The sequence below is a fragment of the Prunus mume genome, linkage group LG2 (genome assembly GCF_029339155.1).
Source record: "Prunus mume cultivar Tortuosa linkage group LG2, ASM2933915v1, whole genome shotgun sequence".
In the NCBI taxonomy this organism is placed as follows: domain Eukaryota; kingdom Viridiplantae; phylum Streptophyta; class Magnoliopsida; order Rosales; family Rosaceae; genus Prunus; species Prunus mume.
Window position 1 is genome coordinate 3038624 of NC_142699.1, and position 17527 is coordinate 3056150.

The following is a 17527-nucleotide window of genomic DNA, read 5'->3' on the forward strand; positions in this document are numbered from 1 at the left end:
CTGTGGTGCAAGCCTTTTCAGACATCCCACTCAACCTTATCACTTTTTCCCGGTCGAAAGAAGCCCCGACCTATAAGCCATTCAACCCAAAAGAATTACAACCACAAAGACCCAATATGAATATGAAAAAGCATGCAAGAAACTATGCAAAAAGAATTTTTTTTTGTTTTCATTTACCTTGTTGCAGCGATTTGTAAGCAAATCACAGCTTTGCATACCTCACCTTGCAAATTATAAGCAACCTGATAAATACCCAGTTAGAAAATCAATCAAACAAGAATTTTGGTTTCGAATGAAACTCACGATGCCGATTATAGAAGAGTCATAGGGTATGTGATAGCTGACTTCTTGGAGAAGTTGGAGGGCTTAATGGGAAATTTTTTTGGCTCCACTGACTTGTTGGTGAAAAGTGCAGAGATTGTGGCTGAGAGAGAGTTCGAATTGGTTTAGGGTAGACAATATCATAATTATTATCATAACAAATAATTTATTACCTTATTTAATTTTTAGGGGCACGATAGGAATAATAAAGTAATTTAAAAATGAAAAAAATAATATGTAAATATCAAAAAAATTAAAAAATGAATGTAATCATACGTGACACAAAGTCAAAGGACTTATATCAATAACAACAACTACAAAGATGACATCCAAATTCTGTTTTCAATTTTGGACTTATACCAAATTTTTTTATTATTTTTAACATATGAAATGTTCAATTTGTCCTCGTATTTTTAACATTCGAGTCCTAAAAATGAGGGCAAATTGATGATGCCATGCTGTTATGTAGGGTATTTCATCAAATTATCCCCGAACTTATACTCAATTATTAATTGACCCCTTGAATTTTTTATTATAAAAAATTAAGGATTCGAATTAACTTTATTCTCAATGTTCCCCCTTTACAAGACTTGTATTTTTCTTTATCTTTTTTTATTCGACATTGTGCTCATCTCTTCCCTCTCTTTTCATGCCGCTTTGCCTGAAGCTTCCTCTTGCATTTTCCTGACCTTCAATCTTAGCCGTCCAGCAGATCATGTAGCCAGCATCCACAGAGAGCGACCCCTGACTTTGGGTAGTTCAATAATATATTCATCTGCTGCTCAAGGTAGAAAAAAGTAATTAATTATGAGATAACTTCTTCTGCGCAAGTCGGATCGGAAGGCAGTATCAATTTGTAGTTGGTCTGATCTGAACCAGTATCAATTAATGGATGCCAGGAAAGCCCATAAAGCCTCCTCTTCATCCTCACCATCCTCCTCATCGAAACGTTGGGAGTACCACATATTCTTGAGCTTCAGAGGTGAAGACACGCGCAAGGGCTTCACGTCTCACCTTCACAAGGCATTAGAAAGCAGGGGATACAATGTTTTTATGGACGAGGATGATCTACGAGTAGGGCAAGTTATAAAACCAGAACTGTTGCAGGCAATCGAAAACTCCAAGATCTCTGTAATTGTCTTCTCAAAGAGGTATGCAGATTCCAGTTGGTGTCTTAATGAGCTGGTGAAGATCATGGAGTGTAGAACAACACTGAATCAAATCGTTTTGCCAATATTCTACAATGTGGATCCTTCAGACGTCAGGAAACAGACTGGTACTTTGGAATCTGATTTTCAGAAACATACCATCCAACATAAAGATGAGGTGGTAAAGGAGTGGAGAAAGGCCCTTACTGAAGCTGCGAATTTGTGTGCCGAGGTTCTCAAAGACACTGCGGACAGGTAATCAGTGATTTCCTTGGAATATGATCTCCTTAATTACGTGATTACTGGAATACAAAAGCCCCTTTTTTGAAAACTAAAAATAGTTATCAAACAAATTTCTTGTTCAGTAATTTTTTTGTCGCCCATATTTTTATTAGGAGACTGTTACCATAGGCATATATTAATACTACTTAGTACTAGTTCAGTATTGATGAAAGCTACTATGATTGGATTTATGTGTATAGTTTTAGTACATATATATCTTTATGTTTAGAAACTTATATGCAGATCTCGACAAAATATGAATTCTTTTGGTAATTACCAAATTTGGTAAGAAAAAAATTAGTGATTCATAAAATTGGGTGGATTTTGGTACTTTATTACAAAACCAAATACATTTTGAGTGATACTTCTAAGTTTGAAAACATGAAGAAGAAAAAATTGTCTCGAAAATCGGTCAATTCGGCAAAATCCGATACATCATGATATATTTGTGTATATGTTCCATAGGTAATAATTTGATGTACTATATGTAAATATACTTTAAACTAAGAATCAACTTTATAGTGATCTAGATTTATAAAATTTTAAATTATTTTGTGATTAAGATTTTATGTTAGAAAAACATTGTCGGGAAAATATATTTTAGCTATTTAGTGCTCGTCTTAAATTCCTAAATTAGTAAAAATAGATATGCTCCTCACTTTGGACCCCAGTCCCAATCTCCCTTCTCGTAATTTAAATTAAAATAAAATATCGTTTGTATAATATAAAAAATATAATCAAGATGTTATCATAATTACTTAAAAAGTAAACTACATAATTGCCCCTAAAATATCACCTAATTTTCGAATTCCTCCTGTACTTTTATTTAGTCATTTAAGAATACAAATGATTTTTTTTGGCCAATGTCCCCCGTATTGTTAAATTCCCTAACATTTCATCCACTTCTCCGTCAATTTAAAGTTAAATTTGTCATTTCCTATATACTTATTTCAAAGAAAAATAAAACTAATCATGAAAGTTAAAAGAAAAAAAAAACATATGCAGCACCTATAGGGGTGTACGTCGGTTCAAAACCAATACAATTAAGTCAATCCGCATCCCATCATATTAGATGTTTAAATCCAATCCGATCCAATTGATATTTGACTGAATGATCGGTTCTGATAATGAAAAAAATATAATAATAAAATATTAAACATTTATCCTTAGGTTTAATCTAATCAAACATATTAATAGACGTAAATATAAAATATAAATGAAATGAGTGGTGATTTCCCCACTCCAATTTTATTCACTTACACTCCATTTTATAACTAAAACAGGAGTGTAAGTGAATAAAATTAGAGTGGAGAAATCATTACCCAATGAAATAATAGAGAAAATTGTTTCGATTATATAATATATTAAATATAACTCCATTAAATGATTTAAAATATTCACAAGGTCATGATTTTCCCGCTCCCCTTTTGTCCACTTAATTTTTAATAGTTTTTACTATAACAAAAAGGCTTATTTTTTCATATACCCCTTGAAAGTGTATTTGAGTCTCACTTGGCCCCTGAAACTCTTTTGGTCACACTTTACTTTTTATTTCAGACAAACTTGTCTCACTTTACCCCATTTTTCACAAAATATTAATTAAAATTTGAAATTTCAATTTAAAACTTAAAATCCATAAAACATTTGTAAAGAAAAATAATATTTTAGAAAATATAAGATTGAAACAAAAACAAAAACTACATCCCTACCCCTGCCCCTGCCCCTTCACCTCCCCAAATCCGAATTCAGGTCTTGAAACATGATTTCTTTTTTATCCAGCAAAACAACAAATAGAAATCTTTTTTTTTTTTTTTTCCCAAACAAATTGATATGGGAAGATAGGTTTTTTTTTTTTTCTTTTGGAGAAAGGAAAACTTGTTGTGAGTAAGATTTTTGGGCGAGACGCAGGAATAAGGAAAACCATAGCCTTTTTTTTCTTTTTTTTGGGGTCAAACTTTAGCGTTAGTTGAAGTTAGGCTTTTCTTTTTTACTTTTTTAATTATTAGTAATTGGGTTTTTGCTTTAAATATGATGTGTCGAACTTTAATCTCTTAGATTAAATTTTAATGAGGTGTCGTGTGGAGCACAAAAGTCAAGCAGATCATAGCATAGAAAATCAAAGCAGATAATCTGAATCCTATCCTTGCACCCTAGTTTGAACTCCATCTCCTTAATTTAGAATATTGCTTGTATAAAAATACTAAGAGTGCTGCTAAATGAACCCTAAAATTAACTGAGTACACCTTATGATCTAAGTACACCCTAATATTTTAATCAAAATATAAAATTAACTAAGTACACCTTACTTTACTATCAAAATACCCTTGGTACACCCTAATAAACTCTATCACACAACACCCTATTCGATATTCATGTTTTAGTTCAACGGTTTAATTAGCCAAGTGGTGTTTTCTTTCACACAAGACACTGCAATAGAGCTGCACATGAGGTGGCAGCCTATGTTTCTAGGATGGGTGGTAATCAGGTATGGGATCAAGCAGGTCCAGCATGGGGAGGGATGTAAATGATCTTATTCATCTTTAATAAATTTCCATGATGTTTTGACCCAAAAAAAGGATATGATAGTAGAGTTACAATAGTTAGGAAGCTCACAATCATCCTTCCTAGAAGAAAGCCCTGTCGACAACCCCTCATTTCACCCAAACTTCCTTGGGTCTGCTCTTGCTTTTTCTGGGGTCAGAAGCCTATTTCATTCTCCACAAGTTTCCCAACATGGTTCTTTCGCTTCCTCAGTACCCTAAATTTTGTTGAACACTTACAAGTCTCATAATGGTTGGAATCAGGGAAGCATTTTTCTTGCTTAGGCCTTTCATTAGGGTTGAATATGGTGAGTAGGGTGTACTTATTAAAATTATATTTGTTTTGCAATTCAATATATATTTTTTGGTCATTTTATATTAGGGTAAATTAATAATTCAATAAATATTTTGGTAGTATGGTGTATTCAGTTAATTTTAGAGTTCGTTTAGCAGCACTCAAATACTAATAATGATAATTGAGACCTAACATAAATGCAAATAAATAGAAAGTTGACATGTAGAATCTAATGTTTCATCATAATGAGTCTGTTGTTTTGCTTCCGAATTCAATTTTCAGGAATGAAGCAAAGTTTATCGAGGCATTTATTGAGAATAATATTGTCGGACGGCTTTCCACAACTCCCCTACCAGTAGCCGCTTACCCGGTTGGAGTCGACTCTCGTGTACATGATATGATCAGTTATCTAGGTGGTAGATCACAAGATGTTGTCATGATTGGAATTTGGGGGATGGGCGGACTGGGCAAAACAACAGCTGCGAAGGCCATTTATAATCGAATTAAGGATAAATTCGAAGCTCATGGTTTCCTTGGAGACACGAGGGACACTGCAAATAGACATGGTCTTGTTTATTTGCAAAAAACTACTTCTTGCTGAAATCAACAAGAAACCGACCAAATTTCACATAAGTTGTGTTGATGGAGGGATGGGTATGATAAAAAAAGAACTTGGACGTAAAAGGGTACTTGTAATTATCGACGATGTAGATGAAAAGGAGCAACTCGAAGCGATAGTTGGAAATCGTGATTGGTTTGGCTCTGGAAGTAGAATTATAATAACTACTAGAGATAAACATTTTCTAGACATACTTCATGTGAATAAAACTTTCACGGTTCCAGAAATGAATCCAGATGAAGGTCTTGAGCTCTTTTGTCGGCATGCCTTTCAAAAAGGTTATCCTAATGAACATTATCTTGAACTCTCAGAAAAGGTAGTTTCTTATAGTGGAGGTTTGCCGCTGGCACTTAAAGTTTTAGGCTCTTTCTTGATCGGAAGAACCACAGCAGAGTGGGAAAGCCAATTGCAGGAATTGGAAGGAATCCCTCCTAAAGATATTCTTAAAAAACTGAGAATAAGCTATGACGGTCTAGATCGTGATGAGAAGTGTATATTCCTTGATGTATCTTGTTTCTTCATTGGAATGAACAAAGACCATGTCGGAAAAATATTAGATGGATGTGGCTTTAAAGCAGAAATAAAAATCAGTGTCCTCCTTCAGCGGTGCCTTGTAACTGTTAATGAAAAGAACCAGCTAATGATGCATAATTTACTTCGAGACATGGGCAGAGCAATCAGTCAAGAAGGTGACAAAGAAGACCGGCGTAGATTGTGGCTCCGTGAAGATGTGACAGATGTATTGGAAGACAAATCTGTAAGTACTTTTTCAATAAAAGTTTAGAATGCATCATACAAGAGAAGCCTATGTATGCATAACATAGTCAGTTTTCCAACCCCTAATAGATAGAATTCCCTGCATGTGTACGTAATATAATCCTCAATTTCCAATTCTTTCTATTGGTTTGAACTTGCATTAAGAAGGCTCTGTCAGGCAAAATCAACCAAACTATATGTCTTGCCAACCAAACTTCATGTGTACGTACTATTATAGCTTTTGTTAACAAACCTGTGGATAAAGAATTTGGTTAACACATGCAATTTTCATGTGTGTCAATCATTTGCCAACAATATTGTTTTTCTTACTGAGTGCCTTTTTTTAATAGGGAACTAAAAAAGTTGAAGGACTTGCTCTGAATCTGCAAAGCTCGGAAAAGGCTAGTTTCAGTACTGAAGCATTTAACAAAATGAGCAAACTGAAACTGCTCCAGCTCAACTATGTAGAGCTCACCGGAGAGTACAAATTTCTTTCCAAAAATTTAAGATGGTTGTGCTGGCATGGATTCCTTCTAGATTCTATACCAAGCGACTTTGATCTAACAAGCCTAGTTGCTCTGGACCTGCAGTTTAGCAAACTCAAAATAGTTTGGAAGGATTGCAAGGTAAGTTGGAGAACTAAACCAAATGTTATTATTGCATTCAAGAAGTCAATATTGAGTCTTTTTTTATTCTGTTACTTAATAAGTTCATGTTTTAGTGGGAAAAATAAACAGTCAGTTAATTTATTCGTAGGATGATGAAGGGTCTTTAATTATGAGAAAGTATTAAAATGTGAGAGTGGGTTTTAGGTCAGGATAAGAGAAGTCTTTTAAATAGGTTTTATCAATGTTATTCGTTGAACTGAATTAAAATGAAAATAGCATATTCTCTCAAGAAATTAGTGTCTATTTGTGTTGTGTATTTCTCTTCCTCCTACAAGGTATAATAATCTCAACCGAGTTGTTAGTTTTTGCTGTCTGGTTTTTATCATATGTTTTTATCAGACCTTTTCAGATTTTAATTTCCATTTAATTTTGTTTTTGTGTAACAGTTGCTTGAGAAGTTGACAATCATTAATCTGAGTCATTCTCATGATCTAACAACATCACCAGACTTTTCAAAAGTCCCAAATCTCGAGGAGTTGATAATGGAATGTACGAGTTTGTCTGAAGTCCATGAATCCATTGGTGATCTCAAAAGACTTGCTTTGGTAAATCTTGAACACTGCAAAATGCTTAATGATCTCCCACTGAATTTATATAGATCCAAGTCTATTGAAACTCTTCTACTTAATGGTTGTTCAAGATTTGAAAACTTGGCTGAGGGCTTAGGGGACATGACATCATTGAGAACTCTGGAAGCAGACGATACAGCTGTAACAAAAATACCATCTTCCATAGTAAAATTGAAGAACCTGAGATCTTTGGCTCTATGTAGTTTGGAACGGTTAACTGGCTTTTTGCCCCATTCTTACCTGAGATCGACTGGTTTTTTCCCCCCTTTGTTAGATGGCTTAAACTCTTTAAGAAAATTAACTCTTGCGAACTGCAGTTTAACTGATGATGAACTCCCTAAGGATCTCGGGAGCCTAAGTTCCTTAGAACATTTAGATTGTGGACAAAATTCTTTTTGTAGGCTGCCAAGCCTAAGTGGTCTTTCAAAGCTGGAATATTTGTGTTTAAATGACTGCAGAAAACTTCTTGCAATCCCAGAATTACCGACAAATCTGAAAGTTCTGAGAGGGTTTGGCTGCACAGAATTGGAAACAATGCCAGATTTTTCAGAAATGTCAAGTATAAGAGAACTGTATTTATCTGATTCGTACAAACTCACTGAGATTCCTGGCCTGGACAAGTCATTAAACTCCGTGACAAGGATTCATATGGAAGGCTGCACCAATCTCACCACCAATTTCAGAAAGAAAATCCTACAGGTCAACCCTTCTCTCTCTCTCTCTCTCTCTCTCTCTCTCTCTCTCTCACACACACACACACACACACACATACTTACACAAATTTGGCTCTACATGGTATAGGGATGGACTTCTTGCGGATTTGGAGGCATTTATCTTGAAGGAGGAATTTACGGTTTTCCTAAGTGGTTCAAGTTGGTCGGTAATGAGTACAATGAAGTGGATTTTGAAGTGCCCCAAATTTTCAGTTGTGATTTAAAAGGGTTAACGTTGTGTTGCGTTTACTCTTCAGACAACCCCAAACCAAAAGGTGGTCTTGGCATTATGGTTAGAAATGTAACGCAGGGAACTACTTTGCACACCTGGCCAGCAATTGCCTCGGTAAAAACATGCAGTAAACCTGAAGATTATTATCTTTGGCAGGGACAACTATCGAACGATAGGCTCAGTTTGCAAGGTGGGGATAAAGTCTTGCTTTCTGTATTTGCTACAGTTGATTTTGTGAGAGTGAAGAAAGCAGTGGTCAATCTAGAATGGGACAAAGTTATGAAGGAAAATATGCATGATTCGGATCCTCATCTATATGATTTGTCGAGAGCTCCAGATGAGGCAGGACCAAGCCAAGTCGAACCATTGAGAGAATTAGTTCTCGCAAGCTGCAATTTAACTGATACTGCAATCTACAACGATTATGCGGCAGGACCAAATCTCAAGGGGTTGATGTGGAAAGGTTGCAAGAATATGTCTGAGGTTTACTCAGTTGGAATTACTTCTCGGGTGCAGGATTTGAGTGATCAGTTAGATATTGAATTATCTAAAAAATTTGAAAAAGCAGGTTCTACAGATGTTGGCATGATTGGTATTTTGGGGATGGGCGGCATTGAAAAAACAAGGCTTGCCAAAACCATTTATAACAAATTTGAACGTATCTTTGAAGGTAGGAGTTTCCTTGCAAACGTGAGGGAAGTAATTGCACACCAACCCATTACTGGTCTGGTTGGTTTGCTAGAACAACTTCTAAATTGTATCTTGAAAAGCAAGGACCCCATAAAGGTTGATTCTGTTGAGGTAGGGATCGATATGATAAGAGCAAGACTTTGCTGTAAAAGAGCAATTGTCATAATTGACGATGCAGATGATCTACAGCAACTAAAAGCAATAGCTGGAGCTCATGATTGGTTTGGTCCTGGAAGTAGAATTGTTATAACAACAAGAAGTAAACATATGCTAGAGCAAGTTGGAGTGGATAGCATGTATATGGCTGAAGAAATGGATGAAAAAGAAGCTCTAGAGCTTTGGCATGCCTTCGAAAGTGGTTATCCTAATCAAGAATATCTTGACCTCTCAAAACGTGTAATTCGTTACTGTCAAGGTTTGCCACTAGCACTTGAAGTTTTTGGGTCTTTTCTGAAGAAAAGAACCACAGCAGAGTGGGAAAGCCATTTGGAGAAATTGGAAAGAAGTCCTCCTGATGGAGATATTCAAAAAATACTCAGAATAAGTTTTGACAGCCTACCTAATGATACAACGAGAGAGATATTCCTTGATATATCTTGTTTCTTTATAGGAATGGACAAGGACTATGTAACACAAATATTGGATGGATGTGGCTTTTATGCAACGATAGGAATCAATGTTCTCATCCAACGGTGCCTTGTAACTGTTAGCGAGCAAAACGAGCTAATGATGCATGATTCGCTTCAAGACATGGGAAGAGAGATCGTTCGTGAAAATGCCCGTGGTCACCCTGAAAAATTTAGTAGATTGTTGAAACATGAAGACGTAGCAGATGTATTGAGAGACAAATCTGTAAGTACTTTCCCAATTAAATTTTAGAATGCATCATGCAAGAGAAGCATATGTATCCCATGTCTATAATAAATTTAAATGTCCTTTTTCATTTTTGTTTTGTTTTGTTTAGTACAAGCGATAGTCTAAATCAAAGTAAAAGAGGGGGTTCTCACACATCCACACTACCAAGGTGCCATATGAATTTCAACTTGAGACCTTAGGCCATCTATAGGCTCTAGCCATAGGCCATAGGCCAAATATAGCCCTAAAATAATGCAAAACTCATCTCTAACATAACATAGTCCAATACTATTAATTATACCTTTTGGTTAATATATACACGGATTTTCATGTTTGTAAATCATTTTTCTAACTCGGTATCTTTTGTTAACAGGGAACTGAAGAAATTGAAGGAGTTGCTCTACATTTGGATTTGTATTTGGATCTAGATTTGACTAGATTCAGTGCACAGGCATTTACCAAGATGAAAAAACTGAGGTTACTCCACCTCAGCAGAGTAGAGCTCACTGGGGAGTACAAAGATTTTCCCAAAAAGTTAATATGGTTGTGCTGGCATAGATTCCCTTTAGAGTCCATACCAGATGACTTTCCTATGCAACCGAAACTAGTTGCTTTAGACCTGCGGCATAGCAAACTCAAAATAGTTTGGAAGGATTGCAAGGTATAATAATCCTTCTCTTCATTTTGGTTTAATTTCTGTATCAGAGACCTTTTGGATTTTAATTTCCATTCTAATTTTGTTTTTGTGTAACAGTTGCATCAGAATTTGAAAATCCTTAATCTCAGTTATTCCTATGAGCTAACAAAATCACCAGACTTTTCAAAACTCCCAAATCTCGAGGAACTGATATTGGAATCCTGTTGGTGTTTGTCTGAGGTTCACCCATCCATCGGGGATCTTGAAAGACTTTCTTTGGTAAATCTTCAAGGCTGCTACAGGCTAAAGGATCTCCCACTGAATTTCTATAAATCCAAGTCTATTGAAACTCTTATACTGAGTAAGTGTAGGATATTTTTTAAGTTGGCTGAGGGCTTAGGGGACATGGTATCATTGACAACTCTGGAAGCCAATAACACAAACATCAGAAAAATTCCATCTTCCATAGTAAAATTGAAGAACTTGAGAATTTTATCTCTATCTGGTGAGAATTTTGAGATTCCATCTTTTACCCCTTTCGTTACATGGCTTAAACTCCTTAATAGAGTTATATTGGAAGATAATATCGTTTAGGATACTTGATTGATTCTCCTTGATCATAGGGACAGATTTGATCCGTGTAAATCAACTTAATTATGTTCTATTTCCTTCCTAGAATAGGCTACCTTGTATTATATAAGTCTTGTGTCCTATTGTAAATACATATAATGAAAATATTCTGAGGTTTCTTCCAAGACTTCATATTCCTAGAACCCTAGCCGAATCACTTTTCAACATGGTATCAGAGCACCGTTTCTGGTGACTCCGAATACCCACACAGCTTCCGCAATTCCAACAAACACAATATCACCATGGGCGATCCAGAACCCACTGGGACGTCCACCCACACCCAAAACCTAAAGTTTACAGAGACATTCACAGGATGTCTCAAACCCTTTTACTCTATATTCCTCAGATCAACCTGGGAATATTCTGGTCTCCAAGACACTTCAAGGAGACAACTATAGTACCTGGAGTCGTGCTATGCGAGTCAGCTTGAGCGCGAAGAATAAACTTGGCATGGTTGATGGCACCATCGACCCTCCACCAGAGACTGACAAACAGTTTGCATCATGGCAAAGATGCAATGATATGGTCCTTGCCTGGATCCTCAATTCGGTCCACGAAGACATTGCAAGCAGCGTTTCTTATTACACGGCAGCCGAGGTTTGGGCCGACTTGCGAGATCGTTTCTCACAAGGAAACGACTCACGTATTTATCAAATCAAGAGAGAGATCGTTGAACACAGACAGGAACAGCAATCTGTCTCGATCTACTACACGAAACTAAAAGCTTTGTGGGATGAACTGGCATCCTACAATGAAATCCCGACTTGCACCTGTGGGGGATTGAAAAAGGTGAGTGATCGGGATGAGAAAGAAAGGGTGATGCAGTTCCTGATGGGTTTGAACGACTCTTATGCAGCAGATCGTGGCGGATACTATTGATGCAGCCACTACGACACTCGGAAGGCATACTCCCTTGTTCACCAACAAGAGAAACAAGTAGAGGTATCTCTGAATCGTAACAATATAAATTTACATGCCATGAATGTAACTCATAACAGGGAAGCTGCTGCACCGAAAGGAAACACCCTACAATGTTCATATTGTGATCAAAAATACCACACCGTGGATCGATGCTTTTATCTGATTGGTTTCCCGCCTGGCCATAAGTATCATGGCAAGTCAGTCAAGCCACCAAACAAAAGAAAACCTGCGGCAAACCAAGTGAAAGTGGAAACCGAGACCACCAAGGGCGCTGACTCACGACACAAGGCAACGTCCAGTGACGGTCCGAAGTTCACCACTGAAGAATATAATCAACTCATGGCAATGCTCAAGAAGAGCAGCCTCGATGGTAATCCTCAACATTTTGTGAATGCAACAGGTACAATCACACCTTCCTCTAACTTGTCAGAAGTCTTCCCAAAGAAAACCTTATATTGGATCATTGATAGTGGGGCAACGGACCACATCTCTTCCTCTCCTCACTTACTAGACAAGAAATCATTATCCATGCTAGATTCTGTTCAATTGCCGAATGGAGGACAGGTTTTAATAAACTCGATCGGTTCTATACAAGTTACCCCTCACATTAAACTTGATGGAGTGCTCCATGTGCCTAACTTTCGAGTTTGCTTATTATCTGTTAGCAAACTTACTGCAGCATTACGATGCATAGTGATTTTCTTCCCTGGTTTTTGTGTAATACAGGACATGGATACGAGGAGGACGATTGGCCTGGGCAAGCGATATAATGGGCTCTACTACTTGGCGCCAGAACAAAACCCTCGCCTTGCTCATCACATTAGCCGCAACTCCATCCTCTGGCACCAACGGTTAGGGCACCCTTCCGCCGAGCCTCTGCAAACCTTAACCAAACAAGTTCCAACAATAATGTCTGATTCTAGTCATTCATGTGACATTTGCCCCCTTGCTAAACAAACCCGTTTATCTTTTCCATCAAGTTCTATTTCTTCTAAAGCACATTTTGATTTAATACATTGTGATATTTGGGGCCCTCATCGAGTCAATTCCCATTCGGGGGCTCGATATTTTTTAACAATTGTTGATGATTATTCTCGCTATACTTGGATCCATCTTATGCGTTTTAAGTCTGAAACACAAGGGTTGTTATGTTCTTTCATTGCTTGGGTACACACACAATTTAATTGCATGATCAAAGCACTTAGGGCTGATAATGGTGGTGAATTCACCTCTTTGCGTTCTTTTTTTGATAGCAAGGGTATCATGTTTCAGACTTCTTGTCCGTCCACACCCCAACAAAATGGGGTTGTTGAACGAAAACATCGTCATCTCCTAAATGTTGGTCGAGCACTTAGGTTTCAAGCCAATTTACCACTACATTTTTGGGGGGAAAGCATACAAACAGCGTGTTATTTAATTAATCGTCTCCCTACCCCTCTCCTTGCTCACAAAACCCCTTATGAAATTTTGCATCGTCAACTTCCCAATTTTTCTCACTTACGGGTTTTCGGTTGTTTATGTTATGCTACCAACCTCCATCCTCACCATAAATTTGACCAACGTGCCCAAAAATGTATTTTTGTTGGATACCCATTAGGCCAGAAAGGTTATCGCGTTTATGACCTCACCACACACAAAAATTTTCCACTCGTGACGTGGTATTTCATGAAACCATGTTTCCTTTTCTCACACAACCTCCTGATCATCAACCTGACACACTTGTCTTGCCTATCCCCACCGACTATCCCACTCACCCTAATCCTACACAACCTCATCCAGAAACCCATTTACCCACACCACCGCCAACACCCCATTCATCTACACCTACACCTATAGCGCCCTCTTTGCCTACACCGATAGACTCTTCCACTTCCCCACCAACCATCACCGACTCCCTCCTAGCACCTCATAACCCCCCTGCCCCTCGTCACTCTGGCCGTGCTTCCAAGCCTTCAGTAAGGCTCCAGGGCTACCATTTATATCATGTGCAATCCCTTGCTCCCAGCGCCACTTCCTCCTCCATGTCAGGTACTCGCTATCCTTTATCTCACTATGTCTCGTATGCTCATCTTTCACCATCACATCGCTCTTTTGCTTGTGCCATTTCTACTCTTGTCGAACCCACTACATTTGCACAGGCTCATAGTGATCCTCAATGGCGAGCTGCCATGGACTCTGAACTTTTGGCCCTTGAACAAAATAACACTTGGACTCTCACTACCCTTCCTCCTGGTCATCGCGCCATTGGTTGCAAATGGGTCTACAAAATCAAGTACCACTCTGACGGTACCATCGAGCGTTATAAAGCTCGCCTCGTTGCCAAAGGTTTTACACAACGCGAAGGTATCGATTACAAGGAAACCTTTGCTCCTGTTGCTAAACTCATCACCGTTCGCTGTCTGTTAGCCGTTGCCTCTGTCCGTAATTGGTCCTTACATCAAATGGATGTTCATAATGCCTTCCTTCACGGTGATCTTAGTGAGGAAGTTTATATGCAGCTGCCTCCTGGGCTTCGTCCGCAGGGGGAGCATAATGTATGCCGACTCAACAAGTCCCTCTATGGCCTCAAGCAAGCCTCTCGCAGCTGGTTTCATAAATTTTCCACTGCCATAAACCAAGCCGGCTACCAGCAGTCAATGGCCGACTACTCCCTATTCACTAAGGTGCGTGGAAAATCATTTACTGCTGTTTTGATTTATGTCGACGACATGATTATAACAGGCAATGATGAGGCTGCCATCCATGATCTCAAACAATTCCTTCAGTCCCACTTTCGACTTAAGGATCTTGGACACTTAAAGTATTTCCTTGGTGTGGAGGTGGCTCGGTCTTCTCAAGGAATCTCCATTTCCCAACGTAAGTACACACTTGACATTCTTGATGAAGCCGGCTTACTCGGTGCAAAGCCTGCAACGTTTCCCATGGAAGAACACTTGAGATTATCTCCCACGGAAGGGCAACTTCTCCACAATGCCTCGAAATACAGGAGGCTTGTTGGGAAACTCATTTATCTCACGATCACTAGGCCGGAGATTTCATACTCGGTTCATATACTCAGCCAATTCATGCAACAACCAAGAAAGCCTCATCTTGACGCAGTTCACCGCCTTCTACGATACTTAAAGGGGTCACCTGGACAAGGGCTTCTTTTTCCTTCAAATGGGAGTTTAATGTTGCAAGGATATTGCGACGCCGACTGGGCTCGATGTCCGCTTACGAGAAAATCTGTCACAGGCTATTGTATATTCCTTGGGGTGCTCTAGTATCTTGGAAAACCAAGAAACAATCCACTGTTTCGCGATCCTCAGCTGAAGCCGAGTATCGTGCCATGGCCTCTGCTACATGTGAGCTTGTGTGGATGAAGTTCTTATTGGCTGACCTGCACATTGATCACAATAGTCCGGCAAAGCTACACTGCGACAACCAAGCTGCACTTCACATAGCTGCCAATCCAGTCTTTCACGAACGCACCAAACACATAGAGATCGATTGTCATGTTGTTCGTGAACGCATACGCTCTGGGGTTATTTCGACAGCTTATGTACCTACTTGGACAGCAGCTTGCCGATATATTCACCAAGCCACTTGGACAATCAGCATTCCGTTCTCTACTTGGCAAGATGGGTGTTCTTGACATTCACACTCCACCTTGAGGGGGAGTATTGGAAGATAATATCGTTTAGGATACTTGATTGATTCTCCTTGATCATAGGGACAGATTTGATCCGTGTAAATCAACTTAATTATGTTCTATTTCCTTCCTAGAATAGGCTACCTTGTATTATATAAGTCTTGTGTCCTATTGTAAATACATATAATGAAAATATTCTGAGGTTTCTTCCAAGACTTCATATTCCTAGAACCCTAGCCGAATCACTTTTCAACAAGTTATGTCTTGCAGGCTGCAGGTTAACTGAGGATGCAATCCCTGAGGATCTATGTAGCCTAATTTCCTTAGAAGATCTGCTTCTTGGAGGCAATGACTTTCGTAGCCTTCCAAGTCTCGCTGGTCTTTCAAAACTCAAGGTCTTGTGTGTAAATGAATGCAAATTTCTTCGTGCAATCACAGATTTACCAACCAATTTGTATGTTCTGCAAGCATTTGGCTGCCCAAAATTGGAAACAATTCCAGATTTTTCAAAAATGTGGAATATGAAAGAATTGTATCTAAGTGATTCGTTCTCACTCACTGAGGTTCCAGGCTTGGATAAGTCATTAAACTCCATGACAAGGATTCATATGGAAGGCTGCATCAATCTGACTGCCGATTTTAGGAACAACATCCTACAGGTCAATCTCTTTCTCTCTCTATCACACAGAGACGCACGTGATATACGCACGTGCACTTGAATAAGAATGTAATGCTTATACAAATCTTGCTCTACATGATATAGGGATGGACGTCTTCCGGATATGGTGGAATTTATTTGAATGGAATTTATGATATTCCTGAGTGGTTCGAAATCGTCAATGATGTGGACAATATCGTCTTCTTTGAAGTTCCTCAAACAATCATGGGTCGTGATTTTAAAGGGTTGACTATATGCTTCGTTTACTCAAAATTCGCAATTCATTGGTATTATCAAGGTCATATTGGCATTATCGTTAGAAATCTTACCAAACAGACTGCTTTGCACACCCGGATGGCAATTGGCTCGGTAGAAACTTGGAATAAACCTGTAGACCATTATCTTTGGTAGGGACAATTGTCAAACGATGTGCTCCATTTGGAAGGCGGTGACCGCGTATCGATTCTTGTAAGGCCCGATGATGTTGATTTTGTGAGAGTGAAGAAGACAGGGGTACATATAGAATGGGACAAAGTCATGAAGGAAAATATGGATAATCCGGATCCTCATTTGTATGATTTGGAAACAAATCGAGATTTTTCAGGGGGAGTTGATGACACATTGGATCCTCATTTGTATGATTTTGAAACAAATCGGGATTTTTTGGCAGTGAAACCATATCTGGAATTTTGGGGGGGAACTGATGATGAGGCAAGACCAAGCCATGACGCATCTGTTCCCGGTGATCAAGTGAGTGCTATAGATGAAGAATCAGCAGTGGAAGACGATGGCCATGGCGATCCACGTACTCGTCTCTCATTGTCTATCATGGAAAATCTGGATTTTTCTGGAGTAGCTGATGATGGGGCAGGACGGAGCCATGGTACATTTGTCCGCACTAATCAATCGAGTGCTGTAGATAAACAATTAGAATGGGACGAAGTCATGAAGGAAAATATGGATAATCCGGATCCTCATTTGTATGATTTGGAAACAAATTGGGATTTTTCTGGGGGAGTTGACGAAGCATTTGTTCCCAAGCAAACTAGTGTTATACATGAACAATTAGCAGTGGAACCATATCTGGATTTTTTTTGGGGAACTGATAATGAGTTAGGACGGAGCCATGACTCGTCTATTCCCGGTGATCAAATGAGTGCTATAGTTGAAGAATCAGCAGTGGAGGACGATCCCTTTGGCCGTGGCGGATGATGGAGCAGGACGGAGCCATGATGCATTTGTTCGCACTAATCAATCGAGTGTTGTGGATGAACAATTAGCAGTGGAGGGGTGTTTCGGGCATCTTAAAAGTTTTTTATCTAATATTTTCTTCAATTGTTTTTCCCACCCACGTTGATTGTG

At 38.6% G+C, this 17527-nt stretch overlaps 1 protein-coding gene and 1 pseudogene across 1 annotated transcript; both read left to right on the forward strand.

Annotated features, from left to right (window-relative positions):
* The first annotated feature begins 1023 nt into the window (after positions 1 to 1023).
* On the forward strand, positions 1024 to 17500 carry LOC148919427 (uncharacterized). The gene is given in 10 exon segments (XM_089045487.1): positions 1024 to 1724; positions 4869 to 5169; positions 5171 to 5962; positions 6312 to 6587; positions 7016 to 7897; positions 8000 to 9685; positions 10062 to 10349; positions 10443 to 10830; positions 15778 to 16166; positions 16271 to 17500. Coding segments are annotated over 10 exon segments (6624 nt in total). The 5' UTR covers positions 1024 to 1209; the 3' UTR covers positions 17378 to 17500.
* Positions 10892 to 13189, forward strand: LOC103343416 (uncharacterized; annotated as a pseudogene).
* Positions 17501 to 17527: the final 27 nt, after the last annotated feature.